Here is a 27,289-nt window from a genome sequence, read left to right as displayed (position 1 = left end):
CACACTGAAGAGCAGCCCCTGCTTGCCACAACTAGTGAAAGCCTGCACATCACAACAAAGACCCAGTGCAACCAAAAATAATTTTTAGAAAAGTCATTCCATTAAAAAATATATAAATAAGATTTCAAATTTTTAAAATAAATAAATAGAACAAATCCTCGTGCTAAACAACTGACCTGGAAACTAAGTTGTTTTAAACATATGGTAGAACAACTAGTATCCCCCGAACCTTAACTCCATATGCAAATATCAATATATGTCATACATGTTGTGAAGCTGAATTCAGCCCTATCCTTCAACAACATGGTTTTACTATATATTCAAGTAAAATGTAGGTGAATGGAGGCAACTGACAAATTACATCACTCTTATCTTCAGTGCTTGGAGAAGGAAATGGCAACCCTCTCCAGTATTCTTCCCTGGGAAATCCCATGGACACAATCTTCAGTTCTAGATTAAGGGGATTCATTTATGATATTATGACTGCCGTCAAGTCTTTAGTTTAATACAAAAATGTCATGAAGTCTACCGTGGTTTCTGGGTAGTACCATGACATCAATTTCATAACATCTTAGAGCTTCACAATACTTGTTGTAAAATGAACATAAATTGATACCAGCACTGTAGCACAATACTTGTTGTAAAATGAACATAAATTGATATCAGCACTGTAGCCTGTGTGTGCCAAGTTTGCACCTTAGTGAGCTGCTCCATGATAAGTGAAAGTTTTTCTGGTATGTACTGTGTCAGAACCATTTACATGACTTGTTTCAATGTGTGATATGTGGCAGATTAGGTGATTCCCAGAGCTTTGCAAGATGCAAGCATTATACAATAAGAACAAAAGGTGCCACATAGTTTCAAAAGGAGATGTATTTGCAAACAGACTTAAAATATGTGATAATCTGGCATTCTTACTATCAACACTTCCTTTATCAGAGAAAAGGGCTAAGCACCTCCTTTTGAAGCTCATTCAAAAAGCGAAAGAATGTAGCTACTTACTGAAATTTCCCTGGAAAAAAGTTAAGCAATGAGAATTGAAGAGTTTTATGTTTTCACCATCATTTACCTCTTCAGTAATTGAATCTAATGATGAAGTAGCTTCATCATACAGAATGACTGGGGGGTTCTTCAAAATGGCTCTTGCAATTGCTACTCTTTGCTTTTCTCCTCCTGGTAAAGAAAATTTTAACAGAGTATAACATAAAGACATATTTTATATTTCTAGTATTTTTCCATTAATCATAACCACCAAGTAATACCTTCAATATTTACTTTTACTCTTGATTATTCATTTTACTCATTTTTAAGAGTCTATGTTCATATATAATATCCCTTGACAAACTATATTTCCTGGAACATTAATGTAATTCTGGATTCTGACTTCATGGCAGGCAAAAAGAACAAAGAGGGGAGGTGACAATTTCGATTCTAGAATTACTTCTCTCACCAAAAATATGCTCATGACATACATTATTTTATATGTACTTTATATTACTTCCCAATGAACAGTGACTTCAGATAGAAAAATTCCAATATGACAGAATCCACAAAGCCAAAAACAAATTCAATATATGAAGTCTGGAAACCTGAAGACATGAAACTATGAATATCTAAATTTAATTCTTAATATAACAAAGTACCATTCATCCAGTATTCTGAAAGACTTTTTTTTTTTTACAGAAAGCTATTATTTTCACAGCACTCTTTCAATGTTAAGGCTGTATCCTAGGACCTCTTATTTCACCTTAGTTCTTTGCTATAGGGCTCTAGCACAGCAGAATTTTAAAACAGAAAGACTACAGAGGCCCAGAAAAGTTAAGTGATTTGCTCGAGGTCACAGAGCAAGTTCTGGCAGAATCTGAACAAGACTCGACTAATTCCCAGTCCAATGCTTTTTCTTTCACAATGTATGAACCCACAATTACTCCTAAATATACTCTAAAGAAAATAAAGAAACATTTCTTTCTTCATTGGGACTCTCATAGGTCTAAGGCCATCAGTCTTACATAAAACTTTGGTTGGAAGTATAAAAGATTCCCTGGTGGCTCAGACAGTAAAGAATTTGCCTGCAATGCAGGAGACCAGGGTTCGATCCCTGAGTCAGAAGATCCCCTGGAGAAGTGAATGGCTGCCCACTCCAGTATTCTTGCAAGCTGCTTGCACACAGAATGTACCTAGTCAATGTTGTGATGCCAGTTTATCATGAGAAATAAGATTCATTAAAATTTATGTGGATATTTTTCATTCTCTTTTTCTTACCCTCATCCCTAATCTATAAAGCCCCTCCCCGAAACTAAGCTAGAATGAAGAGTAAATGCAAAGAGTGTAGCATGTTTATATGAGTTACATTAATACTTTCAGGCACTAGATATTATCATACTTTCAGAATTCAAATAATTCAGGGCAAAGAAACATTTTTATGAATCCTCAAGAAAATTCATTTTAGGATAATCCATTATAAAACTTAATAATCATCTCATAATTAAACACTTAAAATGAAGAAGCCCTAAAATTTACTTGGTCACTGAACCAACAAAGACAGGAAAATGAAGCTGGCTATAAGGAAGGATACCAAGTATAAGGAAGTCTAAAGTATCAAAAATATCCCATAATAATCTAAGAAATTATGAGGAGATACACTGTGCTATGCTTAGTTGCTCAGTCGTGTCCGACTCTTTGCAACCCCATGGGCTGTAGCATGCCAGGCTCCTCTGTCCATGGGGGTTCTCCTTGCAAGAATACTGGAGTGGGTTGCCATGCCCTCCTCCATGATCTTCCCAACTCAGGGATCAAATCCAGGTCTCCCACATTGCAGGTGGATTCTTTACCATCTTAGCCACCAGGGAAGCCCATGAACACTGGAGTGGGCAAGGAATTGAACTGGGGTCTCCTGCATTGCAGGAAGATTCTTTACCAGCTGAGCTATGAGAAGATACACTATTTACTATCAAATTACTTGTCTCTACTCTTCTTTCCAATGTGAATAATGATCTTGGCTTTCCTTTAAGATAATAAGTTAACACTGATCTCACCATGTATCAGTAACTTACTATTAAGCACTTACAGTGTTTGCAGCTGTGAGTGAAAAAAAAAGAGACCTGCATGATTTTGTAACAGTTACTTCTAGCATGTTGAACTGTTTATTTACAGTGATAGACAGGAAACTGGGAACCTTGCCAAAAGAGACTAGATAAGCATTAGGTTTGTACTCTGTCATTACATTTTCTAGTAAATGGTTCTGACAAATTAAAGTTTGAAGGGTGAATATAAGTGGGGGCCAGGTCTAAAATCTTTGATTACCTGAAAGCTTGAGTCCTCGTTCCCCTACTTGAGTGTCATATCCATGTGGCATCCGAAGAATTGCATCATGGAGTCCAGCTAATTTTGCCACTGCATATACTTCCTCGGGTGAAGCACTGATGTTTCCATATAAGAGGTTGTAGTAAATGGTATTATGGAAGAGGACAGCATCCTGGACCAGATTTATATATATACACACATAGATACGCATGTTTCATATTTTTAAAATTCAAATAATAGTAAAGACATAAAGAGTAAAAATGTGATAAAAGGGGTCTTTTATTAATATCATCCCTCATGCCCGCTCCACTTCCCTTCCCAGAGCTAATCACCATGAACCATTTGTTGTGTATCATTCCAAATTTTTCTGATACATTTATATGCTTAAACATACACCTTTTTTCCCCCAACAAAAGTGGGGCCATACTGTATAAGTTGTTTTTTTCACTTAACACATTCTGGGGATTGTTCATGTCAATAACAGAAACATACCTCATTCCTTTTAACAGTTCTGTGATACTAAGGATGTATCATATTTATCTTATCCATTCCTATACTGATGGATATTAGTTAAAACTTTTGCTACTATAAACAATATTGAAATAAAATATCATTGTATAATGACTTATACATACCCATGCATTTCTATAAGAAGGATTCCTAGAAGCAGACTGATGGGTTACAAGCATACATTTACCCTTGGATAGTATGGCCCAACTGTCTTCCAAAAACGCTCCAACAGCATATACTCCAACCAACAATGTATGAGGGTGCCAGGTCCCCATATCCTCAACAACCCTGGATATTAAGTTTTCATTGTTGCTACTTTTATGGGTAAAATGTGGTTTTTGTTTAAATTGGCATTTCTCTTATTACTAATGGAATTGAATATATTTTCATATATTAATATCTCAGAAGCTTTTCAATTGGATTTAAAGCACAGAAAGCAAAGAATTTATGCATTATAGATATTTGGGGGGAGAAAGTTCACTGCAAGCATTCATTTGATATTTCAATTTATTCTGACATGGCACACTAAAGCTAATTTACTTAATGCGAGTATCTACCTCCCACTTTTCTTTAAGTATCCAATGGTTGTAAGGCAACAGTTAGTAAGATGAAACAAAATGATTCTATTGATTAACTTTAACCAATACACTCAATTAAGATCTTCTTTAATATCATAATCAGCCCTAGAGTTACATATATTATTTCAAATCATATTTTAATAACTTTTACACCTACTACTAATATAAACTTTTCTTGTATGGAGGTGGTAGTTCAATCCAATGAGTTTAAAGTTCTGCAAAGAGAAAATACTTATTTTTAAATATTCTCTATTTAGAAAAAAAATGCTAACTGGAAAGGTTAAAAATACAAAATGTATGGTAAAATAAAAGTTAATTAAACAGTATATAATCCCACCAACCAGCAATAACTACTATTAACATGTTGGTGTATTTTCTCCAATTTTTTTCTGTTACACATATTTATTTAATATTATAAAATGGAGATATTACATCTTGTTTGGAAATTCTTTTTCAACAAACTTTGTATCTGAGTATTTTTCCATGATACTCAATACTCTTTACAAACATGATATTTATATTGTTCCTAATTTCTGCTATTATAAACAAACTATAATGAACAGCTTAGCATATAAAAATCTGTTCACTTCTCTGTTTATTTCCTTACTAAAACTTCCTAGAGACAGAATTACTGTAATAAAGACTAAATATTTTTCAGACTCTTGTTATATACTGCCAATTTGCTCATCAGGAAAGCTGTATGCTTCCTCCAGCAAGAGACTGGCCATTTCACATAGCCTTACCCAAACTAGACATCATGAATTTTTAAATCTTTAACGGTCTGATAGGTGAAAAGTGGTATACCACTGCTGATTTAATTACTAAGATTTCTAATGAGGATGAGCATCTTTTCTTTCATTTATTGACCATGTATATTTTTCCTTAGTGAATAAAATGCTTTATTTTTCAAAATAATTCAACATATAGTCTACAAATCACCTAAATCAAAATCACCTAGGAGGCATATTCGCAAATGCAGGTTTCTGAAGCTCACACTGCCCTCATAAACAGTGTGAGAAAGGGAGTTGGAATTTCAATAATCTCCCTAGGTGACTCATGCACTCCAAATTTGGGATTCTCAGTGAAAGGGAGGACAGGGCAGAGTGGCATGCGTCAGATCACTTGAGGACCTTTTACTAGCTACATAATATGGACAAAGAAGCCTGGCAGGCTACAGTCCATGGGGTCGCAAAGAGTTGAACATGACTTAGCAACTTAACCACCTATGCTACAACTAAGTCCCAGGTCTTTCTATTGGCTTTCAGCATCAGAAAAGCTTACAACCTATAGGCTATCTCCTTATCTTCTCAGAGCTTACTCTGAACTTGTTTCCCGCTACAGTCACTCAGCAAATACTTGTTAAATGCTCACTATGGGTCAGGCACTGTGCTTGGTACTTGGGGACAAGGCATACCAACTTGAAGTTGGCAGCCAAATTGTTTTATAATTTTTATAGATTTACTATGTCAAAAACTGCTCAAATAATAGTTTTCATTTACTGAACAGTTATGTGAGGGACATTGTACTTGGTGCTTTACACATATATCTCTAATCCATATTAATTCTGTCCTATAAGAAAAATGATATCTTTATTTTACAGATGAGGAAACTGAGGCCCACAACTATACAACATATAAGGGTTAAAGCTGGGCTTAGAATCCAGTTCTGACTCCAGTCTGAGTTCTTTCCTTAGTTTTCTTCCTAAGGCTTAAAAAAAATCTTCCCATCATGAAGATTTTTAAATTCATGTTTTTTGGTAACAGAATATGGCCTGTAGGGCCTAACGCTTCCAACTTAAATTAACATATACTGACTCCTTGGATCCAAATTATTCTAGTAAAAGATCCAGCAACCCAACAAATATTCCCCCAAATAGGTTTTTTTCCTTTTTTTAAATACCTGAGGTACCACTCCCACTGCCCTCCGAAGGCTTTCCAGGCTCACATCTTGTATATTTTGACCAGCAAGGTAAATGTTACCCTTTTGAGGCTCATAGAAGCGAAACAATAGCCTCACTATTGTGCTTTTCCTGAAATGGAAAACAAGGAAAGGTTATATAGCTCCAACTGGCATTAAGGAACCCCTATTTTAAACTACAGTAATCATTTTATTATGACAAAGAAAAAATATTACATTGGGAATCATCAATGATGCAAAATTTTATAAACAACTAAATTACCCACCCTGACCCACTACCTCCTACAATAGCCACTTTCTTTCCTGCAGGGACTTCAAAAGATATTCCATTAAGGACTTTCTGCCCCTCAATGTATTCAAAATGCACATTATCAAAGGCCACCGTAGCTGTCTGTGGTGTGATCTGAAGGGGAGATGCCATCGCTTTGTCCTAGCAGGGAAGAAAAAAAAAAGCCACTTTATACACCGCCTAGAGTATTGCTATGCAGATAATTTTCTAATTCACAGAGATAAAAAGGAAAATAATGGGAAAGGAGAAAGTTTATAAGTGGAGTTAGACCACTTCTATGCATGCTTTTAAAGATCTGTTTTTTCCCTCACTGCTAAGGCAAAAATCCTGAATGCTCTGATTTCTGATCAATTTGTTTTGGGGAGGAAGAGAGATGGTGGGCAGGGGAGAAAGGAGGTTGAGACTATAAGGAGAGGCAATAACATTTTGTATCATTATTAGCAAAAGTAAATCAAGTGCAAATACAAATAATTGAAGTTAACAAAGTTTAGTGTCTAGGTATAAAATTCTTTGCTAATGTTGTAAGGTTTCTAAACATAGAAGTAAAAGCTGTAACAGCCTTTTAATACACATTATAGTCCAAATTCCTGCAAAAGATAAGTTAGTTTGCTAACATGGTGATATAAGACTGTTATCCCAGAATAATACCATTATGGGATGATGCTTATATGCTTTAAAAAAGGTATTAAATACATTACTTACTTTAATTCGGGTGTCTACCTTGAGTAGAGTAAACAAGGTGTTCATATCTATAAGTGCTTGTCTAGTCTCTCTGTATACAGTTCCCAGAAAGTTAAGGGGTAATGAAAGCTGAAAAAGCAGTCCATTCACCATTACTAAATCTCCAACAGTAAGGGTACCTTAATATGCAGTTGGTAGAGAAAAAAAAATACTTTAGATGTCATGAACTTTCCAGTTTAAGATAAAGAAGTTTACAGTTTATTACTGTGGAATACAGTTCAAAACATACATAATCAGTAATGGTAAGGCTTACTCTAATTCCAAAGCATTTTAACCCATGATTTAGGAATATAGGGAACTAAATATGTGCTAAGTGGAATGGGAAAAGCCTACCCATACACTACATATGATATATAAGAAAAAAGAATGGTTTAAAAAAAACAGAAAGAATGGTTTAAAAATGCAGACTGAAATGGAAGGCTGAAAATCCTTCCATTCTTCCTAAGATACTAGCATAATATAAAGTAGGATTTTTTAAAAGTATAAATTAAAACATTGGAGCAAATGGATATCATGATTGGGAATGATCAATCATATATTAAGGTCATAGTGAATGAAAGAATCCTAACTGAGCAGGCAAGTTACAGAAAAGAGGCAGGGATATTATTTATTTTTGAAATGTTTTACAAATGAACAGCCAATAGATAAAAGCGTTACTAGTAATTTTTTTATAAGACTTTTCACACTTTAGTCCTTTGGACTAAACACTAATTACACTTCTTTCCAGGTCCACAAGAGAAATTAGAAATATTAGATACTAAAAAGTATATTACTCCTAAAAGAATCAGATTGAAGCCCCACAAACAGCAATCCCAATCAATGAAAAAATCAGTGCTAAATTTGTAGCATTAAACAAAAGAAAACAACATACCATCAAGAAAACATATTGTGATACAAAAATGAAAGTACTCCAAGGATGTTATAGTACTGTATTAAATATGCTTTATATTTAAGACTAAAATACATATTCCTTTCACTAATATTTATTTATAAAGGTGAAGTAAAACACTGACAAACATGAAAACCACAGATCTATTACCTGCCACAATTCCCTGACTGGCGAGCACCATTATGGCTGTTAAGCCAACACTGAAAATAGCACTTTGACCAAAGTTCAGCATAGCCAGAGTAGAGGTACTTTTCAATGAAGCAGCTTCATATGTCTTCAAAAATCCATCATATCTTTGTGCTTCATAATTTTCATTATTAAAATACTACAAAATACATAAAAATAGCAATTATATACAAGTATAATTGGAATCAGACTTCATTTATGGATACAATTTTGTATTGCACAGGAAATTTTAAAAACTGACTTTCACTACATTGGACTATGGTATGCCTATGCCTGCAGTTTTCCACAATGGACAGTATTTTAAAAGTCCATAAAATTCATCCCCGAAATATTTAAAGAATGCCTAGTTAATTTAAATCCAGATCTATAAAAGCTGTCAAGGGACTTCCTTCACAAAGTCTTCCCTTGATCCCCTGAGACTCTCTGAATTCACAATTTCATTGCCCCCACCACATTATGCCTTTTTGTGTCATCACTTGCATACTTTAACTCTCCCAATGCTTAGCAAATTCTGGGAGGGCAAGAATTAAACAGCAATCATTGATTTTACTGCCCTCCTCATTACAAGACAGCATAGTGCTTTGCATACAAGAGGCATTCAGTAATGTTTGTTAAATGGAAAAATGAACAAATAAATGAAAGAATTAGTGAAAAGCACTATGCTAGGCACTATGAAGGATAGAGAGTCAAATCTCAGTGTGCATTCTGAATCAAATGCTAACTATACTATCACTTATAAATTATTTATACCACTTATAAATTAATTTAGAAGGTAAAGTTCTGATGGTGCCACACAAAAAAATGAAGTAGAAAGAAAGGGGAATTCCTAAATAAAAGAAAAACAATAAAGTACTATTATTTCATCATACCAAGAGATCCTATCCTAATCTGCAGCTCTAACTTACAGCACCTATAATATTAAATGGCAGAACAAATCTTAGTGCAGTGTGAAAGGAAGAAAAAGTCAAATTAAACATATTACCTTCACAGTTTCATAATTCAGCAGCGAGTCTATGGCAGCATTGCCTGCATCATTATCTGCTTTGTTCATTTCTATTCTAAATTTAGTTCTGTAAGACAAAGATGTGCATAGGTATGGAATGTCTTCTATAGAAGCATAACTAATTTCTTCACCTTGACTGACCTCTGGGGAATACCTTACCTCCACTGTGTGATGGCAACTGTGAATGCTGTGTATGCACCAAGTGTCCCAAGGGTCACCAATGCAAACTGGGCACCACATCTATAATACTGGAAAAGGCAAAAAAAAAAAAAAAAAAAAAAGAAATGAGCTTAGTCATTATTCCTGTCAAATAGTTTATAATATATAATAACAAACCTCAAAGATTCTAATTAAAAATATGTTGGTATAAAGTTGTATATATGGAAAACTAAGTAAGAAAACAAATACCTTAGAAAACCAACTTTAAGTTATACACATACTTTTATTATAAAATATGAAATGGTGAATCATTATGCCTAAAATGTTATGAATGGTGAATAGCAAGAAACCTAGATAACCTGAGCATACCAGTCCAAATTCATATACCATAATGTCTGCTAACAACAAAAAAACTGCAAGCATTAGCTAAATGACTGATCTATGTGTAGAACTGAACAACTCTTTACAATAACAACATGATAAAAGACTTTAGATACAGTCCCATGAAGCTTATGGCAAAATAATTAAACTGCATAATCCTTCAGGCATCATGGAATTTTGCTTTAAAATCATCAGCATGCAACAGTACAAAAGCTTCAGGTACTAAACATCTACTAACAAGAATGCATGATAAAAGGTTGTCATGAAAAATGTTTTACTTACCAAAACACCACTGACAAGAGTCACCTCAAACATGATGGGAAGAAGATTAAATACTAAAGCACTCAGGACAAAACTAATACCCCTTGTCCCTCTGTCAATAGCCTTTGATAAAGCTCCTGTCTGTCTGCTCAGGTGGAAAGCCAGATCCAGGTTGTGAAGATGGAGAAAGACATTTTTGGCGATTCTTCGGATTGAATTTTGGGCTACCTTGCCAAATACTGCATTTCGAACTTCATTAAAAAAGGCAGCTCCCGCTCTTGATACACCATCTAACAATACATTCAAGAAAGAATGGGGTGCAAAAACATTAGAATTGTTGCAGTGCAAAAAATGGCAAGGGCTCAGAAAATGTTTTTACAATGAATGAGCATATCACAGAATACTTACACTAAAAGAAACCTAGAAAACATCTAGCTTAGTGAGTATTAATTTCCACCACTATGAAAATCTTTCATTGTTATTTACCCCCATAAGGTTCCAGATGTTGAAAGATTTTTTCCAAGTAAATACTTTTACTAAATAGCAACCCCAAAGATCCTGATACTGGGAAAGATTGAAGGAAGGAGGAGAAAGGGACGACAGAGGATGAGATGGTTGGATGGCATCACCGACTCAATGGACATGAGTTTGAGTAGGTTCTGGGAGTTGGTGATGGACAGGGAGGCCTGGTGTGCTGCAGTCCACAGGGTAGCAAAGAGTCGGACATGACTGAGCAACTGAACTCAACTGAACTGAGCCCATAAGGTCTTATTATAGATAAATGCACAGTATCTGTTGAGGTTTTAAGATCTAATTCAATTCCCCCAAGAAACAAATGATAAAACTGATATCCTGAAAAATCCAAGTGCTTTGACTAAGCATGCCCCAACTCAGGTCTGAATCTCACAGAGTATCCTTTCTATGGCATGGGGACACAAAGCATTATATTCTTTATAAATTGCAGATCTGTGTCATGGCTACTGAATATAATTTAAAAACATATTAATACACATATATCATTATTTAGCCATTTCCTGTTTAAAAGCTAACAACAGCAGCAAGAATATAACTATAGTCTTACTAAAAAGATATCTTATAGGGAGTCTATTAGAAGTGGTTGTTATGAATTTAATGTCTTATTTCATGTTATTGCTTTCTAGAACTTGGAAACTTTTATTATATAATTTTTGGAAAGTATATCATACAAAGAACATTTCAAAATCACCTATCAAAAAAAACTTGCACATAACACAAATATCCAAAATGCTAAGTTGTGTTTGTGGTAAAAGGTCATATGCTCAAGTATGATGAAACCCTCTTGAAGAAAGTCAACACCTGTAGACAGATTAAAGAACCACACATACAGCCAATCAGAACTGCTGTTGCCATGGTTGCAACTGTATTTGGTGCATCACTCAGGTTCAGCATGTTTCCCGACATCTGGTTGAGGCTGTCTACAGCATATTTAAACATGAAGGGAACCACAATATTCATGGCCTAAAAACATAAAAGTAGCAATTATCCATCATATACAAATTATATTTTTTACAAAAGTACAAATATTTTACCTTAAACTAGCATTTATGGGAATGTTTAGATATTAAACATTTACCATGGAATCATTTTTCCCAGTTTATAAAGATAAAATCTTTGGCAGTGGGAGAGCCGTCATTTCAGGATTCCTACCTCACACTGACTGTCATGTTAATATTCGTTTACAAGCTATGTGCATTAGTCAAATGCTCCCACCTCCATGAAATCACCCCTGATCATCCACTCAAAAATGCTTTCTTTGTTATCTAAAATCCTACAGAGCTCATGGCACATACAGCAAATTGCCTTATGTTATAGTTATTTGTGTATATATTTTTCTTTTCTACCAGATTCTTGACAGTCTATATCATATTCCTCTTTCTGTCCCACTTACATTGAGTACAATGCTTTGTAGGTAGAAGGTATTCAATAAATATGTGTAAAATTATTTATTCACCAAAACAATGGTAAAACTGAAATTACACAGCAAAAAAGATCTCAAAAGCAGATAAATTATAAGTATCTGTGGCTGATTCATTCACCACTGGCAGGGGAAAAAGAAACAACACTGATAGATATATTTGCCCCAGAAAAAATCCCTTCGCTCCAATACCATATAAAACAAAACCCAATGAATACCAAACTAAATTTTCAAACACCAACCTATTTCTCCATGAGAATACACCAAAAAAAAAAAAATTAGGGGTACAATGCTTTCATATATTCAAGATAAGTTAGTCAATCACTCATATTTCAAATTTTCTATAAAGTTATAAACTGTTAAAAACACTAACCGTCATTTAGAAAAAGGAAGTTGGTAAAGCTGGCCGTTTTCTTTGAAGAAATTAAATTCATATACATTAATAATGTGAAAACAATTTTATAAGACTTAACAAAAACAATGAAATCCCAGTTCTCGTTAGTTCCATTATTATATCATTCATCTTTGATAAACAGAAAGAATATGGTCAATAAACCTAAGATTAGCTACAACTGACAAGAACTACATAAACCTTACCAATCAAGATTTCAAATGTATAAAAGTGTCTTAGCAACCAAGTAGGTACTGTAACATTTAATATCATTAAAATAGACAGCAGATGTTGGAATATTTTTAAAATTCAATGCTATGGAAAAAATTGCTTAAAACTTTAAGATTTATAACTTCCCAAATATAATTTAATAAACAGTTGGTTTCAAGTAACATAAAAATTTCTAAATTCTGATTCCCATATAATCATATATTCTTAGGCATTTTGCTTCTACTTGAAATGGTCTCCCTGCTCAATTTACCTCTCCACTTTGTTCTTTAAAATCCACTTTGAATCTCATTCCCATCATGACACCTTTTCTAAAATCTTCAGCCCTTTTGGCACTTTCTATTTTCTGACCTTTCTTTTTTTATAGTTTAAAGCACAGCATTTATAATTTTTATCATATATTTATCACTCACTTTATCTCCAGGTGCATGTGTATGGATAACTCAGTGGAAACCTTTTGCAACAAACATTTTGTAAAAATAGCTATACAAGTCAGCAATGGTGCCTAGGTACCTATCACAAAGGTGAGAGCTGAATGAAATGGGTATTACCTCTAAAATTGAGAAAACTCAGGTTCTATGATTTTTAATGACTTGCTTAGTAAGCAGCGGGGCTGGAATTAAAATCCAGGTCCACTCTGAAATTTAGAATTTTTTGCAGTATACCATAAGCATATCAGCAGCTTATACAGCAGGGCCAATAGTATTTAATTACTTTTGTACCCTAAAATGAATGGAGAAGGAAATGGCAACCTACTCCAGTATTCTTGCCTGGAGAATCCCACGGACAGAGGAGCCTGGCAGGCTACAGTCCATGGGGTCGCAAGAGTCGGATATGACTTAATGACTAAACCACCACCACCACCACCCTAAATGGATACTCTTCTTAAGTGTAATGCTTAAACCAGTTACAGCTGGTAACAGATGAAAAGTATTTAAATAAATCTGCACAAGTAATTTAAATAAATTTGAACAGATTCCAGGTTTTCTGTATAATAAGGCTAAATCCCCTCACTTGCATTCCAGTATACCAGGGACTCTTTGGTGGCTCAATGATAAAGAATCTGCCTGCAATGCAGGAGACACGGTTCAATCTCTGGGTCAGGAACTTCCCCTGGAGAAGAAAATGGCAACCTACTCCAGCATTCTTGCCAGAGAAATCAAATGGACAGAGAAGCCTGGCAGGCTAAAGTTCATGGAGTTGTAAGAATCAGTCATGACTTAGCAACTAAAACACCACCACACTTTTGAGTGCAAGAAAAAGTGATAGTTACAGCTAGCATGCAATTCTCACAATGCATAGCCCATTATATCTTTGCCATACTTAGAGTAAATCATCACTGAAACTAATGTATCACCAAGAAAATTGTGCAATTTTATTTTTTTGAAAACATATTTGCTTTTGGTCAAATTGGGAGCATCCTTATAAGCATATAAAGAATTTGAATGTCATCTGTCTGCAGTTAGCACAGTGCTAAGAACATACACTACCTGTAATGATAACTATTGATTACTGTCAGCTTCCTAATAAAAGCAATTTTTAAAAGAAAAGGAAAAACACCAAAGAAATGAAAAAGATTACATGTGGATGTTATCTACATGTAGACCATTAGTATACCATTACATGTGGTTTCCACTAATAATGTGATATTTTGAGGATGTGTTCAGTTGCTCTGTCATATCTGACTCTTTGTGGCCCCATGGGCTGTAGCCTGCCAGGCTCCTCTGTCCATGGAATTTTCCAGGCAGGAATACTGGAGTGGATTGCCATTTCCTACTCTGGGGGTTTTCCTGACCCAGGGATCAAATCCACGTTTCTCAGGTCTCCTTCTTTGGCAGGTGGATTCTGGGACTGGGGGTGGTGGTGGTGGCAAATATTGATTTCCCCCTAATATTCTGCCTTCAGCAGAACTAGACTTAAATCATCTCAGACAACTGTGATTTTTTAACTTTTCATTTTGAAATAATTATAGGCTGACAGGAAGTTGAAGAAGTAGTACAGAGACTCATAACCCTTCACCCAGCATCTCCTAATGATGGCATCTATTATATAGCTGTAGTTCAATATCAAAACCAACAATGTACATTGGCACATTACTGTTAACTAGGCTATAGAACTCATTCAGTTTTCATCATCTTAAAATGTGTATTAGTGTATGTGTGGTTTGTATGTGTTATCTATATGGTTCTATGCAATTTTGTCCCATGTTCAGATCCATGTAATCATCACAACAATAAAGACACAGAACTGTACCATCACCACAAAAGAACTTCCTTATGCTACTTATTTATATTCCTTCATCAAAGATGATGCATCTATCAATAGCTCATCTCTTTTTACTGCTGAGTACTAGTCCATGGATGTAGCAGAATTTATTCAACCACTCACTCATATCTTAAGGATATTATGGTTGCTTCTAGTTTGGGGCTATTATAAATAAAGATGTTATGAACATTTTCATACAGGTGGTCATATGTTTTCATTTCTCTGTGATAAATGCCCAAGTGGGTAATTGCTAAGTCATACAGTAAGCCTACACTGAACTTTTTAACACACTGCCATACTCTTTCAAAGTGGCTGTTTATATTACTACCTTTAAAGTATGAATGATCCAATTCCTGTGCATCCTCACCAACATTTGGTATCATCACAGTTTTTTTTTTAAATTTTGAAACTATTTTAATAGGTGTATAGTGATATTTCATTATGGTTTTAATTTGCGTTTCCATAACAGCAAAGATGTTGAACATCTTTGCGTGTACTCTCTGCGATTCATATATCCTCTCTGATAAAATATGTTTGTGTCTTTTGTACATTCTATATTCGGATTGTTTTTTGCTACTGAATTTTAGGAATTCTTTATATTCTAGATATAGCCCTCTGTTGGTTATGTGATTTATAAATATTTTCTTCCTGTACATAGTTTGTCTTTCATCCTACTGAGGCACCTGAATTCCTATCCCACCTAGAGTCATGAGGAGTCCCTTTCCCTAGGAAACAATGGAGGCCAAGGTAAGAACCAGGACTTTCAAACCCATTTGCAGAGCAGTGTCATGAGAGGCCTGCTAAACAGAAAGATTTAAATGAGATTCAGTCTCATAGTACCCCAAATGCCTAGGTTTCAATAAAAAAATCACTCATCATCCCAAGAATGTCTAAGATAGCAACTTGAATAAGAAAATGCAATAGACAGAAATATTAGAACTACCTGACTAGAATTTCAAAGTAGCTATCATAAAAGTACTTCAAGGAACATTTATAAACATGCTTAAATCAACAAAAATAGAATGTCTCAGCAAATAGAGATAAAAGAAACAAATGAAAAATCTGAAACTGAAAAATATAACTGAAGTAAAAAAACCTGAATGGATGGGATCCATGGCAGAATGATGAGAACAAAGGAAAGAATATGTAAACTTGAAGATAGAACAATAGAAATTACCAAATATGAACAACCGAGAGAAAATAGACTTTAAAAAAAGCCAGTAAACAAGACCCAGAAACCTAAGGGGCCATAAGAAAAGATCTAGCATTCCTTTTCAGAGTGCCAGAAGAATAAGAGAAAAATTGTGAAACTGGAAAATGAATTCAAAGAAACAAAAACTCCTCTAATTTGGCAAAAACAAACCCAAGAATTCAAGAAGCTGAGCAACCACAAATAGGGATAAATCCAAAGAAATCCACAATTAGACACATCAACATTAAACTTCTAAAAGTTAAAGACAAAAAACTACTAAAAGAGCTAGACACAAATAATACATTAAGTATAAGAGAAAAACAATTTGAAGACAGAAGATTTCCAGGGAAGCTAGCAGGAAGTGGCATTTTTCAAGTGGTAAAAGAACTGTCAACCAAAATCCTATCACCACAAATTAGCCTTCAGAAATGAAGGGAATAGCAACACATTCTCAGAGCAAAGAAAACAAATAAGAATTCATTAACAGCAGACTTCATACTCATGGGAAATGCTAATAGAAGCAGTATGAATCCCAGAACATTAGGATTGAAGGAAAAGTAACAGGAATGGTAAATATCTAAGCAAATATAGTAGCATATTCTTAAGTTCTATAAAATACATTTGATGGTTTAAAGCAAAAATTAAAACACTGACTGATAGGGTTTTCAATGTATGCAGATGTAACACATAAAATGATTTGTAAACATAAAGGGGGTCTTAGAGGGTGGTAAGGTTTTTTACATTTCACTTGAAGCGATAATGTACTGATTCTAAGTAGATTGTGAAAAGTATAATTCCTAGAGCAACTACTAAAAACTTATACAAAGAGATAGACCAAAAGGCACAATAGATAAAATGGGATAGTAAAACCTGTTCAAATAATGCAAAATATGGTAGGAAAGGTGAAACAAAGCAACAAAATAAAGAGACAACTAGCAGAAAACAAATAATAAAATGGAAGACCACTATTTTCAATAGCTAGGACATGGAAGGAACCTAGTTGTTCATCGACAGATGAATGGATAAAGAAGTCATGGTACATATATGCAATGGAATATTACTAAGCCACAAAAAGGAACACATTTGAGTCAGTCCTAATAAGGTGGATGAACCTAGAGCCTATTTTACTGAGTGAAGTAATTCAGAAAGAGAAAAACAAATATCATGTATTAATACATATATATAGAATCTAGAAAAATGGTACTGATGAACCTATTTGCAGGGGAGTAACAGAGATGCAGACATAGAGAAAAGATTTGTGGACACAGTGGGGGAAGGAGAGGGTGAGACAAATAGAGAGAGCAGCATTGAAACATATGTATTACCACATGTAAAACAGATAGCTGGAGGGAATTCCCTGTTCCCAAGGAAGCAGTTCAAATCTGGGGCTCTCTGACTACTTGGGGGGGGCGGGTGGAGGGAGGATGGAGTGGGGTATGGGAGGGAGGTTTAAGAGGAAGGGGACATACATACGCCTATAGTTGATTCATGTTGATATATGGCAGAAACCAACTTAATATTGTAAAGCAATTATTCTCCAATTAAAAATAAATAAATTAAGATAAACAAACTCAACTCAGGTCAGCTCTCAAAAATAAAATGGTAGCCCAAACTCTGAATACATCAGTAATTACCAATACAATCAACATTATAATAGGCAATATAAATGAACAATTATCAATGTATCAATAAACAAGCAATGAACAACTGGAAACCAAAATTTTTAAAAATTTACAACACCCCCCGCCACAAAAACAAATTCTTAAGTATAAACCCAGGGGTTCTCAACCTTCAGCACTACTGACATTTACATAATTTTTTCTTTTTTTTTTTTTGGTTTTTATTTTTTTTCATTTATTTTTATTAGTTGGAGGCTAATTACTTTATAATATTGTAGTGGGTTTTGTCATACTTTAGAAAGATAGTAATGATAACCCTATATGCAAAACAGAAAAAGAGACACAGATGTACAGAACAGACTTTTGGACTCTGTGGGAGAAGCCGAGGGTGGGATGTTTCAATAGATAATTTTTTCTTATGGGAGGGGCTGTTCTGTGTACTTCAGGATGTTTAGTGTCTAACCTCTACTGACCACAAGCTAGTAGCACTCCCCAGCACTGTGCAAATGTGACCAATAAAATGCCTCTAAAGTGTTAAAGTTTCAGTCATTGTGTCCAACTCTTTGTGACCCATGGACTGTAGCCTGCCAGGCCCCTCTGTTCATGGAATTCTCCAGGCAAGAACACTGGTGTGGGTTGCCATTCCCTTCTCCAGGGGATCTTCCTGACCCAGGACTGAACCTGGGTCTCCTGCACTGCAGGCAGATTCTTTATTGTCTGAGCTACCAGGGAAGCCCTAGATACTGCCAAATGTACCCTGAAGGACAAAATCACCCCAATTGGAACCACTGATCTATTAAAATATGTACAGTATCTATATGTTGAAAGCTACAAATGCATATGAAATAAATTACAGAAGATCTAAATAAATGGGGAGACATACTGTGTTCATCAACTGTAAGAATCAACATAGTAGGGGGCATCAATTTTCCCCAATTGCTCTAGAGATTTATTAAAAATCCATTTAAAAGTCCCATCCAGCTTGTTTGTAGCAATGATTGAAGAAAAGAAACTAGAAAAGTCAAAATAATTTTGGGGAAAAAATCAGAAGAACCATACTACCTCTCTTTAAGATGAACTATAAAACTACAATATGGAAGGCATTGTGGTGGTGATGAATGGAGAGACACATAGATCAAAGAAACAGAATTCAGAAAATGATGACATACAACTATCTATCTATCTGAGAAAGAATAATGGCTCCCTAAATATCTCCATGTACTAATATCCAGAAACTAGAAGATGCTACCTTACATGGTAAAATGGACTTTGCAGATGTGATTAAACTAAAGAATATGAGCTGGGGAGAGTATTCTGGATTATCTAGGTGGGCCAAATATAATCAAAAAGGTCCTTACAAGTGGGAAGTAGGAGGGCCAAAGTAAAGAAAAAAACGATATGACTACAGAATCCAAGAGTTAAGAGTCAAGAAGACTGAAGATGCTGCTAGCTTTAAGATGGAGGAAGGGGCCTCAAGCCAAACGATGCAGGTGACTTCTAGATGCTGGAAGTGAAAGTGAAAGTCGCTCAGTCATGTCCAATTCTGGGACACCATGGACTATACAGTTCAAGGAATTCTCCAGGTCAGAATACTGGAGTGGATAGCCTTTCCCTTCTCCAGGGGATCTTCCCAACCCAGGGATCAAAACCAGGTCTCCCACACTGCAGCAGATTCTTTACCAGCTGAGCCACAAGGAAGCCCCAAGAATACTCAAGTGGGTAGCTTATTCCTTCTCCAGCAGATCTTCCCAACCCAGGAATTGAATGGGGGTCTTCTGCATTGCAGGTGGATTCTTTACCAACTGAGCTATCAGGGAAGCCCAGAAGCTGGAAAAGGCAAGGAAACTGATCCTCTCCCAAGAGACTCGGAGGGAGCACAATCCTGCTAAATGTCTTTATTTTGATCCAGTGAAATCTAATTTTGGACTCCTGACCTTTAGAAACATAAGACAATAAATTTGTGTTGTCTAAGTATTAAATTTTTGAAAAGTTGTTATAGCAGCAATAGGAAACAAAGAAAATTCAGTGGGGAGAGGAGAGCCTTCATGTAGGAACAACCAGACAAAACCATGAAACTTCATTTAAAAGCAAAACAATAATTAATGCAAAATGGAACATAGATCTAAATGTAAATATAACTTTTAGATGAAAACACAGGGAAAAATCTTAATGACCTTAAGTTAGGCAAATAGTTCTTAGACATAACCACCAAAGCATAATCCATAAAGAAAAAAATGATGAACTGAAACCTATTAAAATTTAAAACATTTATTCTATATAAGATACTATTAAGGGAACTGAAAAACAAGCTATACACTGGGAGAAAATATTTGCAAATTATATATCTGAGAAAGGTCTCATACAGAATATATAAATAATTCACTAAACTCAACAGTAGAAACAACAGTCCAAATAAAAATGGACAAAACATTTGCACAGACACTTCATCAAAGTGGACATATGGATGGCAACAAAGCACAAGCAAAGATATTCAACATCATTAGCCATTAGGGAAATGTATATTAAAGCCACAAGAAAGCACTATGCCTGATGATACTAAGGGTAGTACTAGGTTTGTGCAAACGTAATTGTGGTTTTAGACCATGAACTTTAAATCATTATAACTAGGCTCAAATACATCTTTATTAATCAAAATAAGAACCATTACAATCAATACATTTTTGCCAATGAGGAGTTAGTTTGTTTATTCTTATACCATAAAAATCTGTGCTTCAGGTTTCAACAAACTTTTTGGAAAGTATTTTCTGCGCCTGCTGGTTGTGGAATCATTTTCCCTGCAAAAATGGTGTCAAGATACTTGAAAAAGTGGTAATCAGTTGATGAGAGGTCAGGTGAATATGATGGATGAGGCAAAACTTCATAACCAAATTCATTCAAACTCTGAAGCACTGGTTGTGCAACGTGCAGCCAGACATTGTCATGGAGAAGACCTGGGCTCTTTCTGTTGACCAATGCTGGCTGCAGGCATTGCAGTTTTTGGTGCATCTCACTGATTTGCTGAGCATACTTCTCAGATGTAATAGTTTTGTCAGAATTCAGAAAGCTGTAGTGGATCAGACTAGCAGCAGAACACCAAACAATGACCATGACCTCATTTTGGTGCAAGTTTGGCATTGGGAAATGCTTTGGAGCTGTTTCTTGGTTCAACCGCTGAGCTGGTCATCATCAGTTGTCATATAAAATTCACTTTTCATCACGTGTCACAATCTGATCAAGATATGGTTCATTGTTGTTACACAGAATAAGAGAATACGACACGCAAAATGACAACTTTTTTTTTTTGATCAGCTCATGAAGCATCCACTTATTGAGCTTTTTCACCTTTCCAATTTGCTTCAAATGCCAAACGACCGCAGAATGGTTGACACTGAGTTCTTCAGCAACTTCTCATGTAGTTGTAAGAGGATCAGCTTCAATGACTGCTTTCAACTGGTCACTGTCAATTTTCAATGGCCGGCCACTATGCTCCTCATCTTCAAGGCTCTTGTTTCCTTTGCAAAAACATCTTGAACCACCACTGTACTGTACATTCATTAGGTGTTCCTGGGCCAAATGCATTGCTGATGTTTTGAGTTCTCTCCACTGCTTTACAACCCATTTTGAACTTGAATAAGAAAATCACTTGAATTTGATTTTTGTCTAACATCATTTCCATAGTTTAAAGTAAATATAAAATAAACAGCAAGTAATAAGTTATCAGCAAAAAACATAAAGTGAGAGATGTGCATTAATATGATGTATAACATAACCACATTTATTTAAGAATGTATTCCAATATCAAAGGTAAATTTCAACAATGCAAAAACCACAGTTACTTTTGCACCAACCTAAGGAACAACATCCCAGGTGGTGCCAGTGGTAACGAACTCCCTGCCAATGCAGGAGACATGAGTCTTTCAATCCCTGGGTCTGGAGGATGCCCTGGAGGAGGGCATGGCAACCAAATCCAGTTTTCTTGCTTAGAGAACCCAAGGGACAGAACAGCCTGGGGGGCTACAGTCCAAAGGGTTGCAAAGAGTCGAACACGACTGAAGCAACTTAGCATGCATGCACAATAAAAAGAAGTGAAGCAACTGAAACTCTCATATATTGCTAATGGAAAGACAAACAGCCACTTTAGAAATTAACCTGGCAGTTTCTTATAGAGTTAAAAATACACTTACCATAACCCAGCAATTCCACTCCTAAGTATTTATACTGGAGAAATGAAAACTCAGATTCACACAAACACCTGTACTTGAGTGTTTACAGCAATTCTAGTTATAATTGCCAAGAGTGTGGAAAGAAACAAAATGTCCGTCAGCAGGTAAATGGATCAATAAACTCAAGTATATCCAAACTATGGGATACTGTTCATTAATAAAAGAGAATAAACTAGTGATAGAAGCAGCAACTTGCATGAATGACAAAGACATTACATTGAATTAGAGAAGCCAACTCAAAAGCTTATATATTTTATCTTTCTATTTATATGGTATTCTCAAAATGACAAAACTACAGTGATAGAGAACAAATGAGTGATAACTGGCAGTTAGGGGTCTAAAGAGGATATATCTACAAATGGGTTGCAAAAAGGAGAATTTTTGGAATGATAACACTTTTCTGGGCCATGCTGTGACAGTAATTATACAAATATATACCTGGTAAAAACCATAGATCTATAAATCAAACAGAGTATATTTTATTGCATGTATACTAAAAATAAAGCCAGTATCACAGGTCACACTACATCCAGCTCCCTTAGGGGCTGGAATTATCTAAAAATAAAGCTAGATGATATTGTATTTCATAAAAAGTGACTCAATATGAACTTTCATATTAAGAAACTAGTTATTTTTACTAAATTATAACCATATGACAAATGAATATGAAATAACTACAAAGTATCCATGAATTTAAGTTCAAGAGAAATAAAGGAACTTATTCTCACAAAACTTTTTTCTTAACTAGATGAAAAACTTGAAGTTATATATATAAATAATCTGTTTAACTCCTGAATTTTCACAGAGACTTGTATATCATTAGGGAATTGAAATCATTTAATTTTAACATCCAAAGGTACAATTTGGGACATGGAAGAACAAAGTTAAGGAAAAAGTAAAATCACCATAAACAATGGTCAAAGGTGCAATGTCAAAGATGACAGAATGATCTCTGTTCATTTTCAAGGAAAACCATTCAATATCACGGTAATTCAAGTCTATGCCCAAACTACTAATGCCGAAGAAGCTGAACTTGAACAGTTCTATGAAGACCTACAAGACTTTCTAGAACTAACACCCAAAAAAGATGTCCTTTTCATCATAGGGGACTGGAATGCAAAAGCAGGAAGTCAAGAGATACCTGGAGTAACAGGCAAACTTGGCCTTGGAGTACAAAACGAAGCAGGGCAAAAGCTAACAGAGTTTTGCCAAGAGAACGCACTGGTCACTGCAAACAACCTCTTCTAACAACACAAGAGACGACTCTACACATGGGCATCATCAGATGGTGAATACCAAAATCAGATTGATTATATTCTTTGCAGCCAAAGATGGAGAAGCTCTATACAGTCAGCAAAAACAAGACCAAGAGCTGACTGTGGCTCAGATCATGAGCTCCTTATTGCCAAATTCAGACCTAAATTGAAGAAAGTAGGGAAAACCACCAGGCCATTCAGGTATGACCTAAATCAAATCCCTTACAATTATATAGTAGAAGTGACAAATAGATTCAAGGGATTAGATCTGATATTCGGAGTGCCTGAAGAACTATGGATGGAGATTCATGGCATTGCACAGGAGGCGCTTATCAAAACCATTCCCAAGAAAAAAAATGCAAATAGGCAAAATGGTTGTCTGAGGAGGCCCTACAAAATAGCTGAGAAAAGAAGACAAGCAAAAGGCAAAGGAGAAAGGAAAGATATACCCATCTGAATGCAGACTTCCAAAGAATAGCAAGGAGGGATGAGAAAGTCTTCTTAAGTGATCAATGCAAAGAAATAGAGGAAAACAATAGAATGGGAAAGACTAGAGATCTCTTCAAGAAAATTAGAGATACCAAGAGAACATTTCATGCAAAGATGGGCACAATAAAGGACAGAAATAGTATGAACCTAACAGAAGCAGAAGATATTAAGAGGTGGCAAGATTACATAGAAGAACTATACAAAAAAGATCTTATTGACCCAGATAACCATGATGGTGTGATCACTCACCTAGAGCCAGATATCCTGGAGTACAAAATCAAGTGGGCCTTAGGAAGCATCACTATGAACAAAGCTAGTGGAGGTGATGGAATTCAAGCTGAGCTATTTAAAATCCAAAATCCAGATGATGCTGTGAAAGTGCTACACTCAATACACCAGCAAATCTGGAAAATGCAGCAGCAGCAACCATAGGACTAGAAGAAGTCAGTATTCATCCCAATCCCAAAGAGAGGCAATGTCAAAGAATGTTCAAACTACCACACAACTGCAGTAATTTCACATGCTAGCAAAGTAATGCTCAAAACTCTCCAAGTGAGGCTTCAACAGTACCTGAACCGAGAACTCCCATATGTTCAAGGTAGATTTATAAACGGCAGAGGAACCAGAGTTCAAATTGCCAACATCCACTGGATTATAGAAAAAGCAGGGGAATTCTAGAAAAACATCTACTTCTGCTTCACTGACTACACTAAAGCCTTTGACTCTGTGGATCAGAACAAATGGTGGAAAATTCTTAAAGAGATGGGAATACCAGACCACCTTAACTGCCTCCTGAGAAACTGGTATGCAGGTCAAGATGCAACAGTTAGAACCAGACCTGGAACAACAGACTGGTTCAAAATTGGGAAAGGGGTACGTCAAGGCTGTATATTGTCACCCTGCTTATTTAACTTATATGCAGAGCACATCATGTAAAATGCCAGGCTGGATGAAGCACAAGCTGGAATCAAGATTGCTGAGAGAAATATCAATAACTTCAGAAATGCAGATGACACCACCCTTATGGCAGAAAGTGAAGAAGAACTAAAGAGCCTCTTGATAAAAGTAATAGAGGAGAGTGAAGAAGTTGGCTTAAAACTCAACACTCAAAAAACTAACATTATAAAAAAACAACAACAACAACTAAGATTACGGCCTCTGGTCCTACCACTTCATGGCAAATAGATGGGGAAACAATGGAAACAGTGAGACACTTTATTTTGGGGGGGATCCAAAATCACTGCAGATGGTGACTGCAGCCATGAAATTAAAAGACACTTGCTCCCTGGAAGAAAAGCTATGAGAAACCTAGACAGCGTATTAAATAGCAGAGACATTACTTCGCTGACATAGGTCCGTCTAGTCAAAGCTATGGTTTTTCCAGTAGTCATGTATGGTTGTGAGAGCTGAACCATAAAGAAGGCCGGAGGCCAAAGAACTGATGCTTTTAAACTATTGTGCTAGAGAAGACTTGGATTCCATGGACTGCAGGGAGATCAAACCAGTCTATCCTAAAGGAAATGAACCTTGAATATTCATTGAAAGAACTGATGCTGAAGCTCCAATACTTTGACCATCTGCTGCGAAGAGCTGACTCATTAGAAAAGACCCTGAAGTTGGAAAAGATTGAAGGCAGGAGGAGAAGGGGACCACAGAGGATGAGATGGTTGGATGGCATCACCGACTCAGTGGAAGGACGTGGAAGCCTGGCATGCTGCAGTTATGGGGTCATAAAGACTCAGATATGAATCAGAGACTGAACAACAAATGACTATTATTGTACCTAAAGATAATAGACTTCACTGAGTTTAAAATCTGAATTAATTGAGAGTTTTTCTTAAAAACCCAGTCATTATCTTAACTTTGCCTTATTAAAATGTGTTACTGCACAGTGATGAATTGAGGTGTCTTTTTGTTGTTTATTCGCTAAGTCTTGTCCAACTCTTTGTGACCCCATGGACTGTAGCATGCCAGGCTTCCCTGTCCTTCAACATCTCCTGGAGTTTGCTCAAACTTATGTCCACTGAGTTGGTGATGCCATGCAACCATCTCATCCTATTTTCCCCTTCTCCTCCTGCCCTCGATCATTCCTTGCATCAAGGTCTTGTACCAAAATGCCCGGCTTTTTGGCCTTTTTTTTTAAGTTTTTCTATTTTTTTCCTTTTCCCCCCTTCATGTCACACTGCTGTTTATCACTTATGACTATCAATGTACCTAAAATGTCTTCATCCTCTTCTCAATTTTCTAGGAACTGAGAACTAAGCTTACCAGAAATATGTATCAATAAGAGCCAAAGGACTCTGATGAGCTTCTTTTATAGTTTCTTTTGCTTTGTTACATCCAATGATCTTGCATATTACAGTGGTTTCAGGAGTGAATTCCATTAAAATGAGGCTGTTACAAGTCTGATCCACAGATAAATCAGACATTAGCATATAATTTTCTGCTGACTGCACAGAAGAGTTACATAAATTAGGGTCCTAAATGTTGAAAATACTACTCCATATGTGGCTTATTCAGTCTGAGCTTCATTATTAGAAAATGTCATGGTATTTCATAGCTATAGCAATAAACAAAACATAATTCTTCTTATTCTTACCTTTGCTCCACCTAAAAATCCCAAGGAAATGGCAACTCTAGCTCGTAGATCTGGTCTGTCTTTGGGCCATACATAAGAGAGCATTGCTTTTATGATTTTCCGAGTATCAACATCTTTTAACTGTTGGAAGAGAGAACAAAGCAGAGAGTATAACATGTCATTCAAATATAAGTATAGTTTAGTAATGTAGAATTATATAAATATTTGAGGAAAATACAAAAAACATCACAAACATAACTTTTATTCTGAATCTAAGGTCAATATCCTTTAAACTGAAACTAATTCAACAGATTTTCAAAAGTTACTTATTTCTCTTTATTTCTTACTTTCAGCTATAGCCATCCTCATATTGCCAAAAAGTTATTCATGTACTATACATTTACTTCTTATCTACTAAGCTATCAAAATATATAAAATTTAAGAAACATTTCTATATTTTCATCTTCGTGGTCAAAATCTTATACACACACACACATACATACATACACACACTCTTTATCTGTATGTTTATATAAAATATTTTGGAACCCCAAGTCCAAACTCATGATAGAGCAAAGTTACAATACAGTGTTTAGTAAAGTACGAGTCTTGGGATTGACTATATAGAACAGAAGTTGGGTTAGGATTATTTAAAAAATTCAACAAAACCATATGTTTCAAGTCATACTTAATCTGACTTAAATCTACTGTACATTTTTCTTTTTCCCAAGTTCCCAAGGCAACATTCCCATTAATAAATCTTTTTATTTTAGTTTCAGCATTTGGAAACAGAATATTAAGAATCAAAATCACACTTTTCAAAGCCAAAATAAGATCAGTGTGTGTACACTCTCAAACTACTATATTATTTTAGTTG

The 27,289-nt window shown here is 35.5% G+C and overlaps 1 protein-coding gene across 1 annotated transcript in view; it reads right to left on the bottom strand.

Annotated features, from left to right (window-relative positions):
* The window catches only part of ABCB7 (ATP binding cassette subfamily B member 7), a 133,793-nt gene that overhangs the window by 15,916 nt on the left and 90,588 nt on the right, over window positions 1-27,289 (bottom strand). The window contains exons 4-14 of the mRNA XM_043895839.1: window positions 26,434-26,553; window positions 11,582-11,714; window positions 10,239-10,507; window positions 9,576-9,664; window positions 9,396-9,483; window positions 8,378-8,552; window positions 7,300-7,457; window positions 6,575-6,738; window positions 6,291-6,420; window positions 3,304-3,475; window positions 1,070-1,173 (exon numbers count right to left, since the gene is read on the bottom strand). Of these exons, the coding sequence (XP_043751774.1) occupies window positions 1,070-1,173; window positions 3,304-3,475; window positions 6,291-6,420; window positions 6,575-6,738; window positions 7,300-7,457; window positions 8,378-8,552; window positions 9,396-9,483; window positions 9,576-9,664; window positions 10,239-10,507; window positions 11,582-11,714; window positions 26,434-26,553 (1,602 nt within the window). The remainder of the gene's footprint in view (window positions 1-1,069; window positions 1,174-3,303; window positions 3,476-6,290; window positions 6,421-6,574; window positions 6,739-7,299; window positions 7,458-8,377; window positions 8,553-9,395; window positions 9,484-9,575; window positions 9,665-10,238; window positions 10,508-11,581; window positions 11,715-26,433; window positions 26,554-27,289) is intronic.

This window comes from Cervus elaphus, chromosome X (genome assembly GCF_910594005.1).
Source record: "Cervus elaphus chromosome X, mCerEla1.1, whole genome shotgun sequence".
NCBI classification, from domain to species: domain Eukaryota; kingdom Metazoa; phylum Chordata; class Mammalia; order Artiodactyla; family Cervidae; genus Cervus; species Cervus elaphus.
Note: the sequence above shows the minus strand (reverse complement) of the source record. Positions and strands in the feature narration are given on the sequence as shown.